The 23,516-nt window shown below is 40.0% G+C and overlaps 2 protein-coding genes across 5 annotated transcripts in view; one reads left to right on the top strand and one right to left on the bottom strand.

Annotated features, from left to right (window-relative positions):
* Nucleotides 1-625: 625 nt before the first annotated feature.
* On the bottom strand, nucleotides 626-15,349 carry ABCE1 (ATP binding cassette subfamily E member 1). The gene is made up of 18 exons (XM_042870611.1): nucleotides 15,259-15,349; nucleotides 10,774-10,935; nucleotides 10,171-10,256; nucleotides 9,258-9,355; nucleotides 8,770-8,887; nucleotides 7,093-7,230; nucleotides 6,873-6,942; nucleotides 5,767-5,863; nucleotides 4,908-4,997; nucleotides 4,471-4,592; nucleotides 4,057-4,278; nucleotides 3,529-3,588; nucleotides 3,388-3,446; nucleotides 3,106-3,216; nucleotides 2,883-3,025; nucleotides 2,666-2,788; nucleotides 1,619-1,730; nucleotides 626-1,376 (listed from the first exon to the last, which is right to left on the bottom strand). The coding sequence occupies exons 2-18, from the start codon at nucleotides 10,877-10,879 to the stop codon at nucleotides 1,329-1,331; spliced, it is 1,803 nt and encodes a 600-aa protein (XP_042726545.1). The 5' UTR covers nucleotides 10,880-10,935; nucleotides 15,259-15,349; the 3' UTR covers nucleotides 626-1,328.
* Nucleotides 15,350-15,500: 151 nt separating this feature from the next.
* ANAPC10 (anaphase promoting complex subunit 10) overlaps nucleotides 15,501-23,516 on the top strand; it is a 33,294-nt gene continuing 25,278 nt past the window's right edge. Inside the window, exons 1-4 of one of the 4 annotated variants that reach the window (XM_042870616.1) lie at nucleotides 15,501-15,784; nucleotides 17,117-17,233; nucleotides 18,224-18,314; nucleotides 19,056-19,176. In XM_042870616.1, coding sequence (XP_042726550.1) covers nucleotides 15,721-15,784; nucleotides 17,117-17,233; nucleotides 18,224-18,314; nucleotides 19,056-19,176 — 393 coding nt within the window. In that variant the 5' untranslated portion in view covers nucleotides 15,501-15,720. Of the gene's footprint in view, nucleotides 15,785-15,954; nucleotides 16,027-17,116; nucleotides 17,234-18,223; nucleotides 18,315-19,055; nucleotides 19,177-23,516 lie in introns of those variants that run through there. The other 3 variants (XM_042870613.1, XM_042870614.1, XM_042870615.1) reach the window with 3 other exon arrangements.

Here is a 23,516-nt window from a genome sequence, read left to right as displayed (position 1 = left end):
CTGCAGATATTAGATACATGGTTTAGTTCTGCTGACAGAACTACCTGTAAACAGCAGTAGGACTGTATGTACACACTCAGCGGGCAAGATGTAGGCAAGCTGCAAAACTGACTTAAAAACCACATAAACTGCATTTCTGTTCTTGTCCAAAATGGTAGTGGCTGGGTTGGGGGGCTTTGATGTTTTGTAATCCAGTCAGGATTTCAAGGTGAACTGAGTCCTGGGGGCTGTAGCCACTGAGTTCATTATAGTGCTATTCAAACTGAGCAACAAGGTATGCTCTGTTGTGTGCTTAAAAGCTGAAGCCGTACTTTGCTCAGCTTCTTAAACCTGATAAATCTGATGTACGCTCTGCCAACGTATGAGCTGCCCTCCCCTCTTACATAAAATTCCTGCTTTGTCACGAGCTTCCACACACACGTTCTCTTCAGCTCCACGTAGCTGGACTGCAGTACAGTCGAGGAACGTTCTGCTGCCATCAGTACTTTGGAAGCATTTTATTACTTAGAAAACCTGCTTCTTCCTCTACCGCGCAGTGTGTCAAGCAAAGCAGCTGGGACGTGAAGCCAGCCAGGGATCTTCCTTCACTTGTGCAAGTTTAAGTTACAGAAGCTTGACAGAATTGTAGTGTTTTCCTTGAGACTTTATTTGATTATTCTCTTGTACCTAGGCCTGATAAGATGCATACAGGTTGAGGACTCAAAGATGTAATGGTGTCCTTGTTTACACTCTTATAGGTGGCTGGTACTCCATCTTTTGTTTCTTTTTGTAATGTGAAAAAGGTGTGCATGCCATCCTATAACCACACAGACACTGCTCCATCAGAACTTGTGCACCGTATCACAGAAGAGCTGTAAGTTTGGATGATATTTATTTATGAAACCCTCATACAGAGAGATTCAGCTTTTTTAAAATAAGAGGATCTTCTGTATCTTGACGTTCTTGGTTAGTCTCCATCTTGTACACAAAAGCTTCAATGATTTTAAAAAATTCGGAAGTCCGGTAAGCACCTGGTGTGCAAGTAGAATAGATGGAATGGGAAACCTCCTGGTAATTTTGAAAAAACCGGAGCCTCGTTTGCACAATTTCAAGATGGTTTGGAATTAAAACACTGGAAATAGGGCTGCGTCACCAAAATATAGAAAGTGGCAGTTTTAGTCAGACTAGATTTTACCCTGCTATTGGTCTCAGATGTTACACGCAGCACAGGTTTAAGCTCCAAAAAAACCAAAATGTTCTAAAACCCAATTGGGCCTTCTTATCCATCAATATTTGTTTTGAATATGCATTTCTATGGGCCAGTTACAAAAGATGCTCAGATTCTATATTTAGTCATCCAAGAAAAAGTAGTTTCCACTCTTCTTTTGTTCCACATCCTGGGGAAGAGAAAAAAGGTCAGTGTTACTAAAAGTAGCCTTTGGCAGACTTGGAACATAACTGAAATTAAAACCAGTTAGCTCAATTCCTTCTTACTTTACTTATTACTCCTAATACTCATCCCAGGTATTGTTTTCCAGCACAGCAAGACTTGCACGCTAGCCTTCATTCTGCTCCTTAATTTAAATCCCAGATTTACATGGAACAGTCATGGCTTCATCGCTCTAAAGGTGCTTCTTACCTTGATTGAATTGAGTTTGTTTATTCTTGGTCTGTAGTTGTTAGGATCTCTTCTGAAAGTGATTTCAAGTTGGGATAAAAACTTATTCATTCCAGCCAGGAGAGTCTGAGGACTGTTAAGAGAGGTGAATGGTAGAGATGGTGCGTAATTTCCAGCTAAGCTATCAGATGTCCCATGCTTGTGCTGGCAGCTATGCCAGAGTACAGAAAGCTGTAATTTCCAGCCTGAACTCAGTCAGGTCCAGTAACACAACCGAGAGCAGGTATTTGGTGTACATATGCCATAGTTTCAGTAACTCAGCAAGTCAGTAGAAGGCTCCTTGCTGCCTTTGCATTCTTCTTACTATTATTTATATAATTCCAAGCAAGTTGGCACATAAGTAATTTAGGTATTGAAAAAAAAAGTTGCAAGAAAAAATCATAACATGATGCTGAGAAGTAATTAGGCGCTTGGGTGGGTTGTTTTTTATAATTCAGACCAACGTGGTCATCAAAAACAGGCAAGCTAGCACATATGAAGACCAGTGTGTTTACTGCAGCTAGCTCCTATTAACTACTTCCAAATTACAGTGCTCTACAAGCATGATTTCCAATACGGTTATTGTTCAAAATTTCCATGGTTTATATAAAATTATTTATTTATTGGAACAGAAGTAGAGAAATCCAAAAAGGACATCTTTATACTTGAACATGTGAAAACCACAGATGCTACGTTGCTGTCAAAACTTGCACTTCCCACAGTATTTACATAGGTGCCAAAACCAGCCCTAGTTCACAGCTTTCTTTTAATGCATCTGGAAGTTTATTTTTCCTTAAGCATACTCTGCTAACAGCCCTTTATTCATCCTTCCCCACTGATGCCGCCTATTCATCCTCCTGGGACTACAGTTCAACTCCTGTGCAGTAGACTAAGGCTAGAATAAAAAAGCTAGAGCAGCTCCTGACTTAATTTCCACAGGCAAGGATACTTCACCTCTTTTTTTTCAATTGACAAACAATTAATTTCTGTGTTGCATCTTGTATCTTGCTTACCCAATGAACCTCTTACCTGTTTGCAACTGTGTTCTTGGAAGGAACACCATCAAAAACAATCACCCGATCAGCAAGATATGTAGCCATGATAAAGTCATGTTCTACCACAAAAGCTGTTTTTTTAGCATGGAGAATGAAACTGAAAGACAAACAGAACGGAGAGAGATGTGAATTTAAACTTACTGTAGAACTACGGGAAGCGTTAAGCATTTTCCCCACTGCCTTCACTTTACCGTTTCATGACTCTAGCAGCCATCAGACGTTGTTCAGAGTCCAAATATGCTGAAGGTTCATCAATTAGGTAGACATCTGCAGGTTTACCAAGACAAAGAGCTAACGCAACGCGCTGCAGCTCACCCCCGGACAACGTTTGAACCTAGTAAGGGGAGGAGAAAAGTGAGCCACATTGCTCCTTTAATGCTGAAAAATTACAATATTCTCTCAGGCCATCACTACCTCTTGGTCAATGATGTTTTCTATTTGAAGAGGTTTCATTACATCAGTTACAAACTGGGGATGGGTATAGGCATCTCTTATCTTCTCATGCAGTAGCTGACGAACACTTCCCTATCAAAAGAAAAGTTCTGCCATTCAGTTTTACGTGTCCTGCTACAAGAAAATAATTAAAAACAAAATGCTCTTTTAATTCTATTCTAGGCATCAACAATTTCTACTTGTACACTAACAACGTGCTTTTTGCAGCAAAAACAACACTTAATAAATCAGAGTTAAACATACTGTAGATTTAGGGCTGATCTTCTGTGGCTTGTAGCTGACGTTTAGAATTGGGACCTCACCTACAAAAAGATAAAGTTTACCATGAAAACAAGAGCCTTCCCCATGTCTTAAACACAGTACTTAGTTGAAACTAAGTAGTACCTCCTTCATCAGGTGTAAGTCTTCCTGCAAGCATTCGGATAAATGTAGTTTTGCCAGTTCCTAAAATAAGATACAGGTTACCGATATTTCAGACTTATTTATTAAGAAGGACTGCAAGTAAAATCAGTGATAGAACAAAATAAAGACTGGGTAAAGAACACGTTTTAAAATGAAACGGCTGAGTATTCCTCCGTTTACTTCAAACAAGCAGTTTTTGCTATTGGTTTTCAAATCAAAAAGACATTTAAAGCTACAGCAGTCTAGATGCATGGCTAAGCTTGCCAGCTCAATAACTATCCTGCCCATTTGAGTCCTTAAAATGGGATAACAAATAAAATCATGGTATTCTTAACATTCAAGTAACTTCAAGTTCCCACTCTTTATAGAGCAAGCTCATGGCACATCTTTACTAGGAAATGAGCATTCAACTTGACTTAAAAACATTCATTTAACAGCCTGGCCCTGATTCCAGAAAGGTTTTAGGGGCAAAGGGTTGTTGGAATCATTTCTAACAAGAATTCCACTTACCATTTTCCCCTAACATCACCATGATTTCAGAATCTGTAAATTCTCCAGCTACTATGGATAGTTCAAATTCTCCCATCTTTTTTTTCATTCCTGGATATTTGTACATACACATCTTTTTAACCTCTTCTTCATTTGCTGTTTCAGCCACTTTAAATACCAGAGATGCATCTCGAAACCTCAGATTTTCAGTGGGAACGTAGCCATCTAAAAAGATGTTTATGCCTACGAAGAGAAAGGGAATTAAAAATGCCTAACAGAAAACAAAAAAAAGGAACTTCTGTACAGAATAGTAATTTTTTAGTTGCCAAAAAATTACATAACAGAAGGAATACACATTCACAGTATTTTCTTAGAATATTCTTTCTTCCACGGGATTTTCTGTAGGTTTAAGAAATAAGAAAAGGCAAGAATTACCTTCTCTTACGCTGAAAGGCATAGTGACGACACCGTAAGCGCTTGGCACACCATACAGGCAGCAGATAAAGTCAGAGAGATAATCTAACACACTTAGATCATGCTCTACAACAATAATGTACCTGAAAAAAAAGCAGTCAAGAGTTTTATATTTCAACCCCAAACATACTTATGTGGTGTTGCATACACACAAGCTATCAATATTTTCACGCACTTAGTACAAAATGTTCCCCCATGCTGCAGTATTAACTACAGAAACTACAGGACATCTCCAAGGTGCAAAAATAAGATATTCCTGGCTTGGAATATTTTAAACATCTATTAATGTACCGCCCTGAGAAGTTTGCACTTGCAGGGAGATGGACTGACTTCTTCCAAAAGCTCTGTGCAGTTGACTACTATTACAGACTAGAGCAACACTTCACAGTTACACTTACCTGTCAGGGTTGATCAGGGATCTAATAGTAATGGCAGCTTTCAAGCGCTGCTTGACATCCAGGTAGCTCGAGGGCTCATCAAACATGAAGCTAACCCCAAAAGAAAGAGTAAGATTTTAGAGAAGGTAAACTTTCAACATATTCAAATCAAACACCAGCATTTCAACCATAAACACACAAATAAAAATTTACATTACTTCTATTGGTGGAGAGTAAAAGTGAAAATTGTTTACTGACACTTTCCTTAAATCTTTGGTTAGTATAATATGAAATTGTTAAGGCTCTGAAAAAGGTATGTTACAACAAGTCACCAATCGGTTAGGAATTTCATGCACTCAGTTTTGATTCATTTTAAATGTAACAGCAAGTGCAAATCCCCCAACTGTAGGAGATTGGAAGAAAAACGTAATGTCCCCACCGATCAAATCAAAACAACAACAAAATAAAAGCCAGAAAATGCAGTCTTATGATCTTGCTTTCTTGATCCAAGGAGTCAAGAAACAGCACAGACTACATACAGCCTGTATTTCCTGCCTGCAATACAGAGGAAGAGGGAAACAAGTTCCCAAAAGTGGGGAAGGATCTCATTTCTGTCCATTTGTTACTCAAAGATGATTGAGGTACGCTGACAAACAGCTACCTCTCTGAAATTAGATATTTCTGGTCAGACAAATTAAAAACAAAACTAAAAACATTCTACAAATGAAAGAAAAACAGATCCAAGGTACCAAATTGGCCAAAGCGTAAAAATCAAATCAATCTTTTGCTCAAATATTTCTTGCAAAACATAAACATCAAAGGACCGCACTGTAAGACAGGTTAGTAGAAGCAGTGTGTAATAGAAGTAAATTAAACATACATATCAGCCTTCTGAATGCAAACAACTGCACAAGCAAATCTCTGAAGCTCTCCTCCTGAAAGGTCCTCAACATTTCTTTCTTTCAGATGGGTTAAGTCTGCAAATAAGAGTCTAATTTTAGATATGTTACACCAAACAATTCATACGCTGATTACCTACGCAAACATGTATAATCACAGCGGACATCCTACATGGGGGAAAAAAACAGAAGTGAAGTAAGTAAGTTCATACAGAATCATCGTAACGCTATGCAGAGGAGTCACAGCAACAATAGCTGACTGGTTTGTATGGCTGCTTCCTAACAGGTATAAAGATCACGTTCCTGTTTGCTTTTCCCCCGTGTTTTAACTGAACATTTCTGTCTCTAAGAAGAAAGCAAATACCATTTTTACAATCATGTCCTGTGAGACTTGATTGAAAAGTTCTTATTTGCAGGACAATCCAGTCCTCCAAACATTGCAGTGAATGGGTAAAGCCAGTTTTCTTGTCACAGACCACACTTCTGGTGGTACAACTTAGCCCACCTTCACTACCCAGATCTACCAAAAAGAATCTTGATCTTAGCTTTGCAATGCCTAAATTAACACCTCAATTTAATTGACAACTGTATTCAAAACATGTACAAAAATTATTGGGGCTGGACTATGCAGATGTTCCTATTCGTTATTCTCAGAAACCAGTATATTACTTCCATTAGAATTACTTACACACAGCTCTCTGAATAAGAATTTTTACATGCTTGCAAGTATTTTCTACATGCAATGCTTCTCACCATAGGAGATGCTAGGATTTTGATTGAGTTCTAAGTAAGCAACAACAGCAGATGGCAACTGGAATTTTTCCACTTTTAAAATAAACATGTTCTACCATGAAAGAGAAATTGCATTTGATTCTGTTAATTAGAACGTGTCAATTAGTTTTCCTTTGATACTAACAAGTATTTCTGGCATTGGTTCAGGCAGTACATAAAGCAAGACCTGAGCTTTCTGCCAAAGTACTTTTACATTTCAGATTTAAAAAAAAAAAAGATGATAGAATTTAAACCATTTCATCTGCAGCAACTTATTTTTTTCCGGGATAAATACTGATTTTGCAAACTTACTTACCAAGCTGCTGACATACAACAGTTTGTGTCTTAGTTTCATCCTTTCTATCCAGAATTGATCCCACCGTTCCCTAAAAGATAAGCAGTACAGATAACCCAACGGTGCTATATCAAGATTAACTGTTGCAGACAGTAGTGAGTTTTTCACTTCAACAAAACCTTTAAAAAGAAGCGTATCAGGAGAAGCTCTTAATTTTCCATCAAGTAGTGACATTCCTTACCTTCGCGGCTTTAGGGATCTGGTCCACGTACTGAGGCTTAATGATAGCCTTCAGGTCATCTTCCAGGATCTTGGTGAAATAATTTTGTAATTCAGAACCTCGGAAATAAGTCAAAATTTCTTGCCAGTCAGGTGGGTCCTGTGACAAAATTAAAGCCCATTTTTATTTAAGACATTTCTGATGGTGTATTTTAGGTTACCACCTGATTTTAAAGTGCCAACCAACACGGCAAATGGAATTTGCCTGCAAGATTGAAAAAAACAAAACAAGACCTGGATAAAAGCTAGTCCCTTAATTGTTTTGTTGCCTCTACAAAGTTGTGTTAAGGACAAAACAAGCCAACTGCAAAATGGAGAAGAGTTGAGATTTATTTTCGTTTAAGGCGCACTGCCAGTAGCTCTCTCAAGAAAAGCACCTTACATTTGCACCTGGACAATTAAGATGTGTGAGTGAAACTACATCACAGGGCCAAATGATGCTGTGGGTTACTGTAAAGGAACATATTTGCTAGCTGATGCAGCTCATCCAAAGGAAAGGGGCTAGACTGATAAAATCAACTTGTGCAGAAGATGCAATAAAAACTGGTCATCTTCTCTGCTTACAGACAATGTTTCCAAGGAAAGAAGAGGAAAAAGGAAAAATCAAAAAAACCCCAACACCTCCAATAGTAAACAAAACAAAACTATCCAGTGCAATCACCCAAGGGAAAAAACTTAACCTGAACAGTATAATTTTGCACAGCGTTGCTACTTTCAGTGATGCCAAATTAATTATTTTGATGGTTAACACAGTACAGAAACAGAGCAGCACAACTGTATTTCCAAGCCAAGCAAAAACACGCAGAGGAAATGCTTCCTAAATTTTAGAGCAGAAGCAGCGTGTAAGATTCAATTCATACCACATGTTTCTGTGGTCTTAATGATTTGGCTCCTCAATGGAAAGTCTGATTTTGGAAGCATGACAATTCAATGAAGTACATTCAAAGAGTCAAAATTTTGCTATTTCTGCAATCTACCACCTGAAACAAGAAGTCCACAAAATAATATAAACCAAACTCAAATAAGGATGGGAGACAACAGCTGGAAGGTTGTTACTTCTTTGTAGTTTCACGTGGCAGCCATAAAAGGGATGATTAATTAAAATGATATTCTTTCACATGAAGAAACAGATGAATAGAGGTTCAACAGACATCACAAGGTGATGCGAAGGTGGGAAAGTGCTAACTGAAATACTGGCTGATAAGAAGAGTCACAGTAGTGACTGCCTTTTCTATAATAATTTTTGGTCTGTTGGTGTAGTGTTAGTTAAACAAAGTCTTGTAAATTATTTTCCTGGCTGGCTGCTTTTGGCAACATGAACAAACTAAGGATTTTCAGAACACAGTATTGAAGTGTACAGTTGGAAACGTCCTCATCAACAATTAACAACAACCACATTTTTTGTAATAAGAAGTCTTTAAAAGAATCAAAGACAGGATAAAGAAAATAAAGAATACTTAGTGCTGTGATAAACATCCTTCTACTATTGTTTCTGGGTGGAGTTAGATCCTGTGGCTGTAAAGAGGTAAAGCTTCACTGTCTTTCCAAATTCTACCCCATTCCTACGCAGGAACATCTGCTGAAATTGAATAACAACAGCTATCTATAATGCCAACTCTATTTTATTGCTGATACATACGTCATATTTTCCAAGATTTGGCTTCTGCTTTCCTGCTAGAATTTTCAAGGCAGTTGATTTTCCAATACCATTGGTTCCAACCAAACCCAGGACTTCGCCTGGACGAGGGATAGGCAACCTGCATGCGACATCGATAACTTTGGGTTAATTGATTTAATCCTGTCACATACCAAGATTTAGAAGTGAAGTAAATGCTACAAACCTGTTTTCAGACTCGCTGATTATTTAAACCTACACTGTCAATCTGACAATACATGATGGAGCAAAAATTAAGAACAGTCTGGTTTTTAATCAGGAACATTTGTTCTGTAAAATAAGCACTCACTGTAATTTCACTACAGTATTTTTAAATAAGAAAAACAGTCATTAGCATCCAACAATGCAGCTACGGAGCCAATAACCATGAACAGCTGGCTGTGAACTCCTAGTTTAGACTAACAGAATCTTGAGAAGTTTTGTCTTCTACACTGATCTGCAAAATAAAATACCTGTGAAGTTTGAAGGCATTGGCACAGTATCTGTGTGTTGTTTCTTTCTCCAGGTTGCTCGGTAGGTTAACAATTGACAAGGCTCCAAAAGGACATTTCTGTAATTTAAACATATTTATGTATTGTATTACGTGTGCACACAAACAGTTTAATAACAGAATTCTTATTTTTGGTACTGCACAACTGTGTGCTTCATTTTTTTTTTTTCTTTCAAAAAAGAACTTACAGAAAAAGAAGATTGGCTACATTGCACCAGTTAAAGATTTTTCGCTTCTCAGTAAAATACACCAAACCATTTACAGGCCACGTCAATGACTTTTTAAACTCAGCACTTTAATGACTGGAGTTTACAGACTTTTATATTACAGTCAGGAATTGGACTCGATGATCCCTGTGAGTCCACTCCAACTTGGGATATTCTGTCAAAAAGCTACTTCACTGTTGTTTAGTCAACTTAGTCCAAAGAAAGACTACAGCACGCTTTTCAAATTAAAGCAGCAATGCAGACTGTCAGTCAGTGACAGAAGTTAAACAGCATATATGCGATAGCTCTCTTACAAAAGAGCTTGTTTGGTGTCTACTGTTACAAAAACAACCCACCAAGACACACAACAACAACAGGAAAAAAAGAAAAAACAGCACCAAATCACAAGAAAACCACCACCAAAACCAGCCAGCCAACCAGCCAAACTCCCAACCACCCCAAAACGATGTTATAAACAAAACGATACAACCTACATCCCCAACCTCACCAGTTCAGTAACCTACCACAGTACTTCATTTTAACAACAGCATTTGACAAGGTCTGATTACTCAGGGAAACAAAAATACTTTGTGTAGCGTCTGCATAGTAATATAGTGTAATTTTAGCATAATTATATTATCGCTTTATATAAAGCAGATAAACTTTTACCTTGATGCAAATCCCACAGCCAATACAAAGTGTTTCAGAGATCCATGCTATTTTGCTCTGTGGTGCGACTTCTATGCAAAGTTTTCCTGGTGACAAAGAGTAACATTAGCTCAAGAAAGCTTCTGATGTATCCTATTTCTTGCTAGTACTACTAAATTCCAAAGAACACGCAGTCAAGTACTTGGAAGCAATTCTTCACGGTGAGGGTGGTGAGGCACTGGATGAGGTTGCCCGAGAAGCTGTGGATGACCCATCCCTGGAAGTGCTCACAGCCAGGCTGGAAGGGGCCCTGGGCAACCTAGTTGAGCCGGAGGTGTCCCCGCTCATGGCAAGGTGTGGAAGTCAATGATTTCCAAGATCCCTTCCAACCCAAGCTATTCAATGACATGATCCTACCAAGAGCCACAGCAGCTTTATATCATTTGAAGGCCTCAAAATTGGCATTACTGCTATGAACTGCTCACGCTTTCAAAGATGAATGTTCAACTTTAATAGCCTTCATAAAACAAAGAACAAAACACCCAACACCCTGGCTCATTCTCACTGAACGTTACTTCAAACTTCCCAGAGTGCTTAAATACTTTGTTAAGATGCATCTCTTACCCATTCGAACCACAGGACAACTCTTCTTGCATTCCTGACGGCATTTCTTTGGCTTACACTTGTCATGGTTCACAATAGCAATTCTTGTTAATTTGTCTGCCATCATGCACGGTTGATGGCTGCACGCATTCACCAATTATGAGGGCAATCTGTCTTCCAGATCTTAAAAAAAAAAAAGCAAAAAAACAGAACACAATTACTGACAGCACAGGGAAGAAAGTACATATGTCAAGTTATTACTAGCAGGATTCAGAGAGGAAAAAAGCAAACTGTATTTTTTTCCCTCTGTTAAAAACAGACAACAATCAGGGCAAATACACTCAGATACCAGTGGAAAGGATACTGATGTAACAGCTTAGGTTCTAAAATCTGCTTTTCCATTCCTCTCCAATTTCTCAACAGTAAAATAAAATTGCAAATGCATTTGCTTCCTAGAAAAGCATATAATAGCAAGAACTAAATATAATGTGCTTTGTGTCAGCAGCTTGACGGCTAACTGTCAGGGAGTCCTGACATACTTCTCATTTCCACGCAACCTGCACAGTCCTTCCAAGAAAAGGAGTTCAATATTTCTTAGGAAAAGAACTGTCTTCTGTTGGATGTCCAGTTTATCTTTGTCTCTCCAAACTAAAGCTTTGCAGGCTATTTGCTACATATGGCTTTTATATAACCAAAAGTCGTGAGTTTCAGCCTCCTGAAGAAATCAAGAATAAAATAGCTACATGGCATATTTATTACATTTAACCCTATTCACTAAGAGCTTCCCTGTGAACCTCAGTTAGAAAGAACCCTACAGACACTATTAATATGAAAGAAGGGAAGAGACTGGCACCTTATGCGAAGCAGAGATAAGAAATCAAGATGTTATTGAATCTTTAAGTGCTTTATTACCATGAATATTTTCAGTGCTGCCTTTCAGAAGTCATAGCCTTACTCCTGCTTTGAATTCCCGAAGTATTTTAATGGCTAAAGATGCTCTCGTCCAATACAAAGGAACGCAACCATTTAGTCACGTCCCCAACCTTCTTGTGGCCGTTGCTTATTTCAGTATCTCTTATTTTTTCTTTAGTATTTTAACTTCTTTTTAAGAGCCAAAAAGTAAATCTTAATGACATCACTGATGTTATTAACGACCGAATGTTTAAAAAAAAGTAATAAGACTGACTCCATAGTCCACTGGCTGATATATTCATTGTCGGCATGGAACAATGGGTTTGCAATTCTAACTTTAATACATTTTTCTTACACCAGAAAACAAGAAACATGAAGTTTATTACTAAAAACTCTACTGATGTTTGGCAATTTTCCAGGTAAGTGACAGAATGGATTTTGCCTGTGTTTCAATGAACACAAAGATACCTTCTTCAAGAATACATTATACTGCTTTTTAATGAAAGTTCTGTAGTCTGCAAGGTGCAGAGAGCCCAGAGAAGAAACACTCTCTACAACTTCCCAAAGGAAATGCCTCACCTGGGTGAGTCCTTCTTCCAAAAAAGCCTGTGTGGCTCAGGACTTTGAGCAGGCAGACCACACTGTCTACCTTCGGGCAGGGCTTTCCTTTCTAGTCACCTTATCTCTAACAATGCATACAGCTATTTCCACAGGTTATAAGAGCAAGCTCCAGCAGACAAAGCACTGTAGCTCAGGAGCTTGCTTTCCCTGCCCAACCTCCCTAACTTGTGGTAGATGTTTGTGTCTGGGCAATACAGATTAGCAGGCCAGACAGACTCACTGCACTTTCCACCTTTCCAGTCTGGTGCTTAGCTTCAATTTAGCAACAGAAGAGGAAAAGGGAGTGGGTCCCTCTAAAAGGCTACACCAAAACGGCTTCAAACACTTAGTTTATGCATTTACTTCAACAAGCTTTCCCCGTGATTTTTCACACAAAGGGTGGTGATGCAGTGGAACAGGTTGCACAAGGAGATTGTGGATGCCCCATCCCTGGAGGCACTCAAGGGCCAGGCTGGATGTGGCTCTGGGCAGCCTGGTCTGCTGGTTGGTGACCCTGCACACGGCAGGGGGTTTCAAACTGATGATCATTGTGGCCCTTTTCAACCCAGGCCATTCTATGATTCTACGACTCTAATCTCGGTGGGAAAATTACACTGAAGCCTGAACAGTCAGCCATTGCTGAATCAGACCTTGGTTCTTAAGTAACACAACAGCCTCGCAATTCTTTTTCTTCTAATGCCACTATGCAGTGAACCACCTGCAGTGAAGAGTTTTGAATTGCCTCAAAGTCAGAGAGGTAAGTGCACCAAGCATTTAAAGATTACAGGGGGTGGGAGAGAGAACTACACAGCCAGTATGGAGATGTGGGATGAGGCATTCCTGCTCCCATCTACACCACGAAGCACCAGTTTATTCAAAACTCTATGGTGATATTACACCATTTTCAGAAAAGAGTATTTGTCACTTCCACAACATCTCCAGGACTGCCCTGATGTCTACAGTGACTGCAACCCACAAGAGAGAAAAAAAGATAATTCTCCTCAGAACTGCTAGTTTAGAGCAGAATAAATAGGTGTCCAAAGCCAGACTGAACTGTGGTTGCACACTCACGTGCCGTTACCTCAGTAGAGTTTAGTTTAATGCATTGAACAGGACTGTCTGATTTCAAGGTGCAAAGAGTGAACTCTTAAAACGCAAGTCAGCAACAAATATGGGATGTGTATGGTAGAGCGCAGCACAGCATTAATTGCTAGGTACAGTCAGCAGGAGAAACTGGTATTCAGAAGCACTTAAGCTCAGATCTGTATTTCTGCTTTCCAAATCAAGAACAGAACGGAAGACAGAGCACAAAAACATTTGTCTACCACAAACTATAGAGTGGTTATTTTGGATCAGCAAATTTTGCCAGAACTATGGACTGAAGGTGCAGGTGAAAGAATGAAGAAGAGTAACAGTTACTAAGCAGAAAGTTTTCAACACCTTGCCAGTATTATTTATTGAAGCCACATGCTGCAAACTAAGTCCAGTTGTATCACTTACCAGAAAAGTGTCTAAAACTAAGACACATAAAAATGTGATATATTAATAAAAATAATAAAAATTATCACAAGCATTTCAAGTCAATGTTCTTATGATTTTTGATAGATCATTATTTATTTCTTCTGTCACAGGCATTACTCATAATAGAACTGTCACGTTAGAATGACAGAGAAGGATTTGTAATTGCTTGGAATTACGCAGAACATACAAGCACTAATAAAAGTTACAAGTGAAGACTGAAAGATAGCTAGAATTGATTCAATTAAATGCTACAAAGGAGAGATCCGTGTTCAGAATTGAGTCATACTTCAGTTACTCTGCAAAAGAATAACAGTTAATATTTTTAAGAAATTACACTGCATCACGTGTAAACTAAACACAGTGGAAAGAAATGAGGATGAGAAGCATTCACACTTTCCTCTGGAAGTAATAAGCCTCAAGAATTCTTTCTAGATCCACTGCTAACGGGTCACATTCAGTGACTCCACAAGAAGAAAAAGTTAGTTAGAATGCCCCAAGTGACTTTATATTAAACACAAAGAGTCTGCATGTGCTGGATCACTACGTTTGTTAGTGTGAAAGCAGAAGCAGTGGGAAATGGCACAAGTACCACCAAGGTACACTACGAATTACAAGCCAGCCTATGCTTCGGGTTTTGATGTTTTAGAAACTGAGCTGACGCTGTACAAGAGGTTTAATAAGCCCCAAACCTAATGACTGTACTTAACTCATCACACCGCTCACAAGGCACGAATATGAAAATGAACGCAACGTGAACACGAGAAGCGTCTGGTCAAACGCACTGACGCAGCACAGCCAGTGGGTGTGCTCAGCTGTGCTGAGCCGTGGTCATTATCTCTCCATCTTTCATATTTTCCTTCAACGTGAAGCAAAAGGCACAAACCCAGCAACTGCCATCAGCACACGGGAAAATTACAGAAGGTGTCGTTTTTGGTTTTTTTTTGAGCATGGCAGAGAGCAAGTGCTGCCGCGGCATCGGAGAAATGCTCTCTTCGCTTTTGATTTTTACTTGCGACTTGCGAGGAGCAGCCTAACCCTTTTACCTCGTCAACATGGCAATCGAGTCATCGCTACCTTAAAGGAGTCTCGATCTCTCTGCCACGCAAGCAGGCAGCCGCACACCGGGTGAACTTCCTGACGTTAAGCCCGGCTGTCTCCCCTAGCAGCGTCAACCCCGCCGCCCAGCCCTCCCTCCTTCCCCCGGACGGCTTTTTCGGCCCGGCTCAGCCGCGGGGCTGCGCACGGATCCGCATCGCCGTGCCGCACGGCGCGCTCCCTCAGAAAGTGGCCGCAGCGCGGGGGTCCGAACCCGCATCGCGACCGGACTGGGGACCGCGGTGCCACAGGAAGGGGCCGCGGCCGGGCCCGGCGCCAAAAGCCGAGCCATCGGCACGGGGAGGGGGGCCGCGCCGCTTCCCCGAGATCCGCACAGACCCGCGGACCCGCTCTCCCGTCTCTCCGCGGCCCGCTTACCGAAAAACGGGGCCCGCCTTCCGGACCGGGCTCAGCGGCCGCCGCAGCTGCCGAGCGCGGTCCGGCACAACGTGCTCCCGCCGCCACCCGGCCAAGATGGCCGCCTCCCCTGCAGGGCGGGGCCTGCGCCGCGCACCATAGAGAGGAAAGGAAGGACGGGAACAGGGTAGGGACAGAGCGGCGCCTGCGGGAGAGAAGAGGCGGGGCGGGGCTGCGCCGGTTGATGGCGTCATCACCGAGTGACGCCGGCAAGAGCGGCGCCTGACGTAAGCGGAGTGCCCGCGCTCCCGGTTGTAAGGAAGCCCGGCTCCCTCAGCTCTGTTCTTGTGCGGGCCGCGGGGGCTGCGCGCGCCGCTGGCGGAACGCGGACACCTGTTTCCCGCCCCCGTATTTAAGCCGCTTGGCGCGTGCGCGGCCGTTAAACGGTCGGAGTCGGCCCGCTGCTGAGGGAGACTGTCCCGTATGCCGTCTTTCGCTCCTGTCTGTTCCTGCGGTGCTGAGGTTCAGGTGCGGTTGCGGTTCCTCGGTAGGGTTTTTCCGTTCGGGGGCCGTGTGGCCGCTTGACGGGGCGTTTTTTGGGGTGTGCGGGCGTGTGTGCGGGCTGCGGTGGAGCCAGCTGCGCGTGGCTGTCGGTATTGCGGTCTCTCCTCTGAATCAGTTACAAAGTGAAGCAAACAAGAAAAACCTTGAAGCTGTCTTAACTATCTACAAAAAGAAAAACAAGGCGGGGGAGAAGAAGGGCTAATAGCAAATCGCTGGTGCAAACAAGTACGTACTACAGAACTCAGATCTCTAGTGTCCCACAGAAGTTGTAAGCTTTGCGGTTAGTCTTACATAGCTAATGCTGGCTTTCTTGCTGACCTGCGTTAGCTCTGCAGTGACCCAGCTCTGCACTCTGTGGGCACTGAAGGAATCCAGTGTCCCATTCAGTGTCTAGCTGGGTACTGAGAGACTTTTCCTTGACTTCATTTTTCTTATGAGCAAAGGATTAGAATTTGAGTCTTCTTCCCTGACTTCTCAGTACTTTATGTTTAATCCTAGACTTCTATTGTGATTGCTTGCATGGAGGGGATATATTTGGAATTTTTTTTTTTTTTTTTTTTTTGTAGTATATGCAAGGCTTCTGTGGCATTTTGCTGGAGGTAGTAAAGGTGCTCTGTATGATATGGAGAATAGTATCTGGTCTTCTGTGTATGGCAGTAGTGGAGGGGTGAAAGTAAATGCGAGTACTTGAGCAGTGCAACTCACAGCTCAGTGATTGCAGGTAAAAAAGGAAGTTGAGGGGAATTGTCTCTGGATGTGTGTGGCAATAATGAACCTCTACTAAATTAAGGACTACATGATTTGTCTAAACTATCCCTTCCTGTTTTGAAGTATCTTTGAAGTAGTTTTTGAATATCTTTTTGAAGTATCTTTGGGAGGATGGACTTGCTCTGATTTCCGCATGTGCAGAATAAGATGTCTTCCCTTCCCTGCTTCCATTTAAGTGAAGTTGTAGTGCTAACATTTAAATCAACAGGGCTTATTTTCTTTTCTTGAAAAAAAAAAAACCACAACACCAGGCAAACAACAGCAGCAAAAAAAACCCCCACACCTGAAACTAGCTCAGTATGTGTGAAAAGAGTGAAGTAAATAAAATACCTCATGAGTGTTTTCGGTGCACGTCAACTTGAGGTGCATATTTTTGCATCTGTGTGGAACTGTATGTATTAGAGTGATACGTCTACAGTAGTCTTTAGAGTGCATCATTTATATAAATGTGAGGTCACAGGGTTAATGCTTTATTTGAACAAACGTCGTCCTTATGGTTTTTTTTTGTCATTGTGAAAATGTAGCTAACTTTATTTTTTTTAATTAGAAATGACTACCCCAAACAAGACACCGCCTGGTGCTGATCCAAAGCAGTTAGAGAGGACGGGTACTGTAAGAGAAATAGGCTCACAAGCAGTTTGGTCACTTTCTTCTTGTAAACCAGGTAAAAATCACAAAAATTGATGTAAGGATTAAATATAAATTTTGCTATTTAGTTAAACGTTGTATGTTTTCATGAAAAATTGCCACTTATAAAACCAGATCTGATGTGTGCGGAAGTGTCACTGTAAGTAATTTTGGCCTAGTTCATACTTAAGGCATTTGGAATTTATAACTGTGTCCTCTACAAATCTACATACACAATTATAACTGTGTCCTCTACAAAATCCATGTTCTTTTCACTCAGGCTGATTAAGTTGCTGTTCCAGGAATATCTGTTGGGAACTGATCTATTATTTTCCTGCACCCTGGAGTCAATGGTTACGTTGTCGTAATGTTGTGCTCAGGCTGGAACCTGTTACCTGGTCTGGTATCCTAGTATCCTTGTAGAAAAATTATTTATTACTCCATTACTTCAGTAGAATAAAGGGATTTTTTTATCAACTCTAACTTGTGTGAGCAATTGTTAAAATGACGTGATGAGTAGAAGGATAATGAAAGAAGGGGAAAAATGTGTTTTTTTTATTTAAATGTTACAGCATTAGCTTACAAAAATATCTCAAGAAGCAACTTGTAAAGAAAATATGTCTTCTGCTAAAATTTTCTAGTAATGGAATGGTGTCTTAGTGATTTTCATTTAGTTCAGTGGTTTGGTTATAGAATATGTAGACACATGGAAGTCTTAAGGATTTTTCTTGCATTTGTTATGAATTAGTTCCTACCATTTGAAATTGGACAACATGTTGAATGATTAAAAATCCTGCAGACCTCAATAGGAGATAACGTGAGAGCACTCTAGTACTGAGCTTTTGTTGGCAGACTCTTGTAGTTGTGTCACAAGTACAGATTGAGTATTTGGAAATATTTCCTTAAAGCTGAGAATACATCTGTCAATTCGTAACTGCTGGAAAAAAAAAAAAAAAAAAAAAAAAACTGTGATGTAGGCATCACAATAACAATAATGTTCAAGACTGTCATGTTCTCTTCATCTTAGGATTTGGGGTGGATCAGTTACGAGATGATAATCTGGAAACGTACTGGCAGTCGGATGGATCGCAGCCTCATTTGGTGAACATCCAATTTAGGTAATAAAAATGTCTCCTTATGTCTTAGACCATTTTGTGTAACTTCGTGTTGATGTCTATCTGCCAGGACTGGAGTTGTGGAAGTGCAGGGGCTCCTGAAGTAATCCTGTATGACCTAATGGGCAAAGGGCCAGTTAAAAAGCACTTACAAAGATGAGTATTTGAAGTGATGTTATGGCTGTTAAATTCCTAAATGAGCAACAAAAAGGAATTGTTAGGAGTAGGCCATTTGTAGCAATTTCACATGTACCTATGTAAGGTCACATTAGAGTCTTAATTTTTCCTGTGATTGAGTGTAATTCAAAGTGTAGTTGTCTGCTTTTAAAGCAGTCCTGCATTTAGCCGATGACCTGAAAAACCTTTTATTTTTCTATTTTGCTGTGATTGAGAAGATTGGCTTTAGGATGTTTTCAGTCTTCTAACCAAACTCTTAAGATGCAGAGTCGCATTTTGTTATAGTAGTAGAGCCCATGTTTGGTAAACCAACCATATGTTTCATCACATAGAAGCACTCATTTGGCATCTTGCCTTTTTGTTGTAATTTTTTGTATTGTGAGCTTTATGAAGACAGACAACAGATACCAGTACAGTTCTAGTGTGTGTGCTACTCCATGTGCTAACACCTGTTGCTTTACAGTAAGGTTCTTATTTATCAGTATACCCTCATACTGTGTTATAGCATCGGACTCTTCATGAATGTCTTTCTTTGGGATGCTTACACACTTCTGCTGTTTCTTGCAGACGAAAAACAACAGTGAAGACATTATGTATCTATGCAGACTACAAGTCTGATGAAAGCTACACTCCAAGCAAAATCTCTGTCAGAGTGGGAAATAATTTTCACAATCTCCAGGAAATCCGGGTAGGTCAATAATATTTTGTCCTTCACCTTGAAATAGCCCCCTTTTCTTAGTGCATTTGATGTGACAAAAATGTTGTTTGTGGTGATGTGTCATTGTTCTTGGAGTGGTGAAGTGTCTGGATTTGTTTCAGTATTTGCTTTTATTTATTTATTTATTTATTTATTTTTAAGTTATTTGGGTTGCTCTTTCAGATTTTGATTACCAGCATGGTTGTAACAGCTTTGCTATATGGATCCTGTAATGGATGATAGAATGGGGTCTTCAGAACAGAACTGTTTAGAATTGGTAGATATGAAGCATCTGAAAGCCCTATGCATGATATACACAAAAAAAGAAGAGTTAAAAAAAAAAAAAAAAGCAAGCATTTCCAAATTTAGGCTTTAGAAGGAGGGAAGAGGAGAAAGAAAACAGTCATAATGTAAATGATTTTTGTGAAAGGATTACTGGACTATTGAGTCTTGTCTGGGGTCAGAATTTAAACCTATGAACTTCAGTTATGGCTTTGTACGTCACAAGTGTTGTGTGTATGGCATGTGATGATTATAGTGGGCAGTCATTCAGCACTCAGACGGATACATTATTTTAGGCTGGGTGCTTTGATGAACAGTGTGATTTCCACTTCCATAGCTGTGATATTTGGTGCTTGTCATTTTCAATAGGATGTATTAGAAGAATGCAACAATTGAACCAGTGTTGTTTATGACGGCACCTTTAGCCAGAGTGAACTTTGGAAGAAGCACTGTGGTGGGATTTGAGATGCTTGAACTACTTAGTTTTGTTTATGTACTGGCTTTTGGTAAACAGCAAAAGTAGCTGTTACCCTTGGAGTAGTTTGCCAGGTAAACTAGTTGAGTTACTCGTGAGTTGGTACGTTGGAAAATTATTCATTATGGTAACCTCATTTTCCAGCTTCCTCATCTTTGGTCCTCAGCTGCTATTGGGTTGCATGTTGGGAAGGTTTATCTTAAGTCCCTTAAGTGCCAGATCTCACAATAAGAGAAGGATGAGCAATGACGGGAAAAGAAATGTTTTTATAGTGCTCTGAAGTTGCACTTTGATGCTTTTTATTGCTTCCCTTTCGTTTTTCTATCTTAGTTCTACTCAAACTGTTCTTGTTTGAATGTTGTAGATATGGAGGAGGGGGTAGGAAGCTTAGTAAACATGTGTGCTTGTGCTATGCTATGTTCCACTCTGGATTTTTTTTTAACTGAGATTAGTTGTCCAAAACTTTGAAAGAACAGCACAACACTTAAGCTAGGTCTTAAGTGGAAGAAACTTGAACTCTTTTGAAATATTCTGCTAAGAAATGCATCAGCACACCAGAAGCTTTCATCATGTTCTGTCTTTTCCTCTTTATTACAGCTTAGCAATGTTTCACCTCATCGAACTCTAAAACCAGGTTTCTTTTCCTTGCTAGTCTTGAAGTCTGTTTTGTGAGTGTCCACTAGATGTCATTGTTGTCCCTATTGATCAGTTTCTGATTTTGCGTATGTAGAACTTTTCCAATAATTTAGATGGTTGCTCTTTTATAATATTTACTATAGCATTCTGCATATATCTCAAGAACGTTAGTTTCTTATAAAGTGGTGAGCTTCCACTATTGAGGGTATATGCGTTAAAGGTCTGTATAAACAATAAGATGGATTTCCAGAACAACTTTGAGCTTGTGCTGTTGGTTATAAGCATATTTATGTTCTTGGTTTCTGAGTTTTTTTTCCTGACTCAGTTTTTTTCATTCTTAAACACAAGATTACATACATAGAGTATTTAATATAAAAAAGAAGGCACTTGCCTGTGAAATGTTTGTAGTAACATTTATACTAAATTAACGTGACTGTGATAAGTTGCAGGAGAGCAGCAATTCTTATGCATAACATATGTTTGTGTGTTTAATCTTCAAAACTGAAGAAAATGTGGGCAAGCTGCTTACTAATGAGCTGCAGTACTTTGATGCTGTAAAATGCCCATTATTGATTCTCTGGGCACTCTGATGTTAAATGTTGCTATTGGTGTTCATGTTTACTGATCTGCATGGTATTCAGAATGTATTTTAAGTTTTTTCTTCAATCCTCATACAACTTAATTTCTTCAGCCTCCCTGACACACAGGTTATTAAAGCAATGTGAACAGATGAACTCTTGAGAGAAATCTACTTAATTACACAATGATTATGCCGTTGGCTTCAGAACTGATTGTTGGATGTCGGGTTGTGGATTCAAATAATTTTTACATTTTTCAGTGGATTCTTGCCCAGCTCAATGTCTCATGAAAGTCCTGTGATGCTTCCGTGCTATTTTTTTCCCCAATGGTCTGGTTTTTGATAGAGTACAATGTCCAAGTCTAACCCATAGTATACCATGAGCTTTAGATTGTAGTCTAAGCTTGTAAAAATGTCTTAATTTGGAATTCAAAATGAAATTATTTTTTCAATCTCTAGAAACAAGTTATTTGTCCCTCATCCCGTGGGTGAGAACAGCTCTTGCAATCTGACAGTATTGACTTCTTGCTCAGCTGGAGGAGCTACAGTTAAGAGGTGTGCAGCAAGACGTCTCTCACGTCTGTTTAGAGAGCAGATGCTGTCTCACTTCCTGCCTCAGAGTTCTCCAACATAATGGTACAGATTATTTCATATGGACACGGTAGTTTCTAGAGGCCTGTTTTAAACAGCATCTAGACTGAAGCATATGAGAACTTACTACTCTTTGTAACAGCATGGTAATAACTTGCTGTAAAGGAAGTGAGCAGAAAGTTTGTTGCAGAAGACCATTAGTCTTCATACCATACTTCTCCTGTTAATTGTCTTTGTATGTCTTTCAAGGCATTGAGATGATCAGAAGTACATCTTATCATAAAAAGATTGTTTCACATTTGGGAAGATGCTAGCGTTTCGTCTCCAAATTTATGCTTCTTTTAGAGGTAGAACTCCTACGAAGGAGGCCAAGTTTTCTATTCTGCTGTGCCTTATAGAGGACTCAGCAGTCAAATATAGTGTTCATGTCTAGTCAGTAACTAGAGATGAAACAGGAAGTCATTTGCCTATTCAGATTCCATTAGGAGTTCTCTTCCAGCATATTTGTTGGACTTAACACAATTTCTTATTTGGAGGATGTGTTCTTCGTTTACTTGTTCCTGTAGTTCAGGGAAAGGAAAACAATTTGTGCTGGGACAAAAACATTGCCAGTGTATGGCATTGCTCTGTATGCTCTGCTTTTAAATGGGTGTGCTTTTACAACTGTGTCAAGGTAGTAATAATTCACATACTAGGCAGGATGTATTGATGTTCAGGTTTGAAAGGGAATAACCAGAAATACTTCACTGGAGAAAAGCTGCAGACCATGGATGTTCTTGATGCACTAGGGCTGGTCTGCACATGGGCTTTGAGAAACCTCAGTAAGCCAAGTGTTTGCTATTTGCCTGCTTCGCAAACTGTTAATGCTGAAGCAGGGTAACTAGTGTGGTTAACAACCCTTGTAGATAGAGCAGTCCATTGCTGATCAGTCATAGATGGGGTGGGAAGATGTTTTGTTGCTGGCAGTCCTACCTAGCAGAACTTGCATCAAAGAATAATAAAAAGCATTAGAATTTGCTGTGAAGAGGTCTGCCTGGACTCTATTGTATGTTTGTTTTTCTTGGAACAGAGTCAGCCATAATGGTTTTTATCAGGATTCAGTTATGGAGAAGGTTTTGAAGACTTAGATGAAATTCCTGTTACCTTTCTATCTTTGCTGGCAAGTGTGGGCCTTCTGCTTTTTGCTAGGCAGTATGGCTGCTACTTGCTGAGTATCTTGTTGTCAGATTTTCTCACCCTTCTGGTTTTGATTCATGCTTTGTAGCCTCTTGCTCCAGACCCATAGCAAGCACAGCCGTCCTGTTGTGCAGTGGCATTTGGGCTGAGCACCACGGACAGGGACACTTCTGTGCTGAGTGAGGAGACTGCGTTACAGCCAAGTGTTGTCACTCGGGAAAAATGCCCAAAGTGAAGGAGCTTGTCTTAAAAACAGGGAAATTTAGGCTCTACTGTAATATAGAGCGTCCACTGCCTGTACTGGGGAGGGTGGATTTCTGAGACGTATTAGCTGCTGATCTGTTTTCTGTATGTGAGGTGATTGTAGATTCTGACAAACAAGGAGAGGTGAACTCAATGCAGTACTGTTGCAAGCTAATGGATTAAGTAAGTTTACTATTTTTGAGTGTCTGAGATGTCTAGGATGCATTTTAAATGACTTTCCTCTGAAGATCTGAGCTGATAATTGATTTAGCCTCCTGACTAAGCTTAAAGTACTTCAGCTAGAAACCCTTCTTTCATGTTCTTAAGTGTAAGAAAAGATGCAGTTCTAAT

This window comes from Lagopus leucura, unplaced genomic scaffold (assembly GCF_019238085.1).
Source record: "Lagopus leucura isolate 7727_CA_CO unplaced genomic scaffold, USGS_WTPT01 Super-Scaffold_100004, whole genome shotgun sequence".
Lineage (NCBI taxonomy): Eukaryota > Metazoa > Chordata > Aves > Galliformes > Phasianidae > Lagopus > Lagopus leucura.
The sequence above is the reverse complement of the archived record's forward strand: the minus strand, read 5'-3'. Positions and strand labels throughout refer to the sequence as shown.

Bases quoted from the DNA above. Each gene is read 5' to 3' on its own strand.
- ABCE1 (XM_042870611.1), bottom strand. From the start codon at position 10,879: ATGATGGCAGACAAATTAACAAGAATTGCTATTGTGAACCATGACAAG. The intron at 10,257-10,773 runs GTAAGAGATGCA...CTTTGTCACCAG, and splicing joins TTGTCCTGTGGTTCGAATGG to GAAAACTTTGCATAGAAGTC. The intron at 5,864-6,872 runs GTAAGTAAGTTT...TCTTATTTGCAG, and splicing joins TGTTGTATGTCAGCAGCTTG to ACTTAACCCATCTGAAAGAA.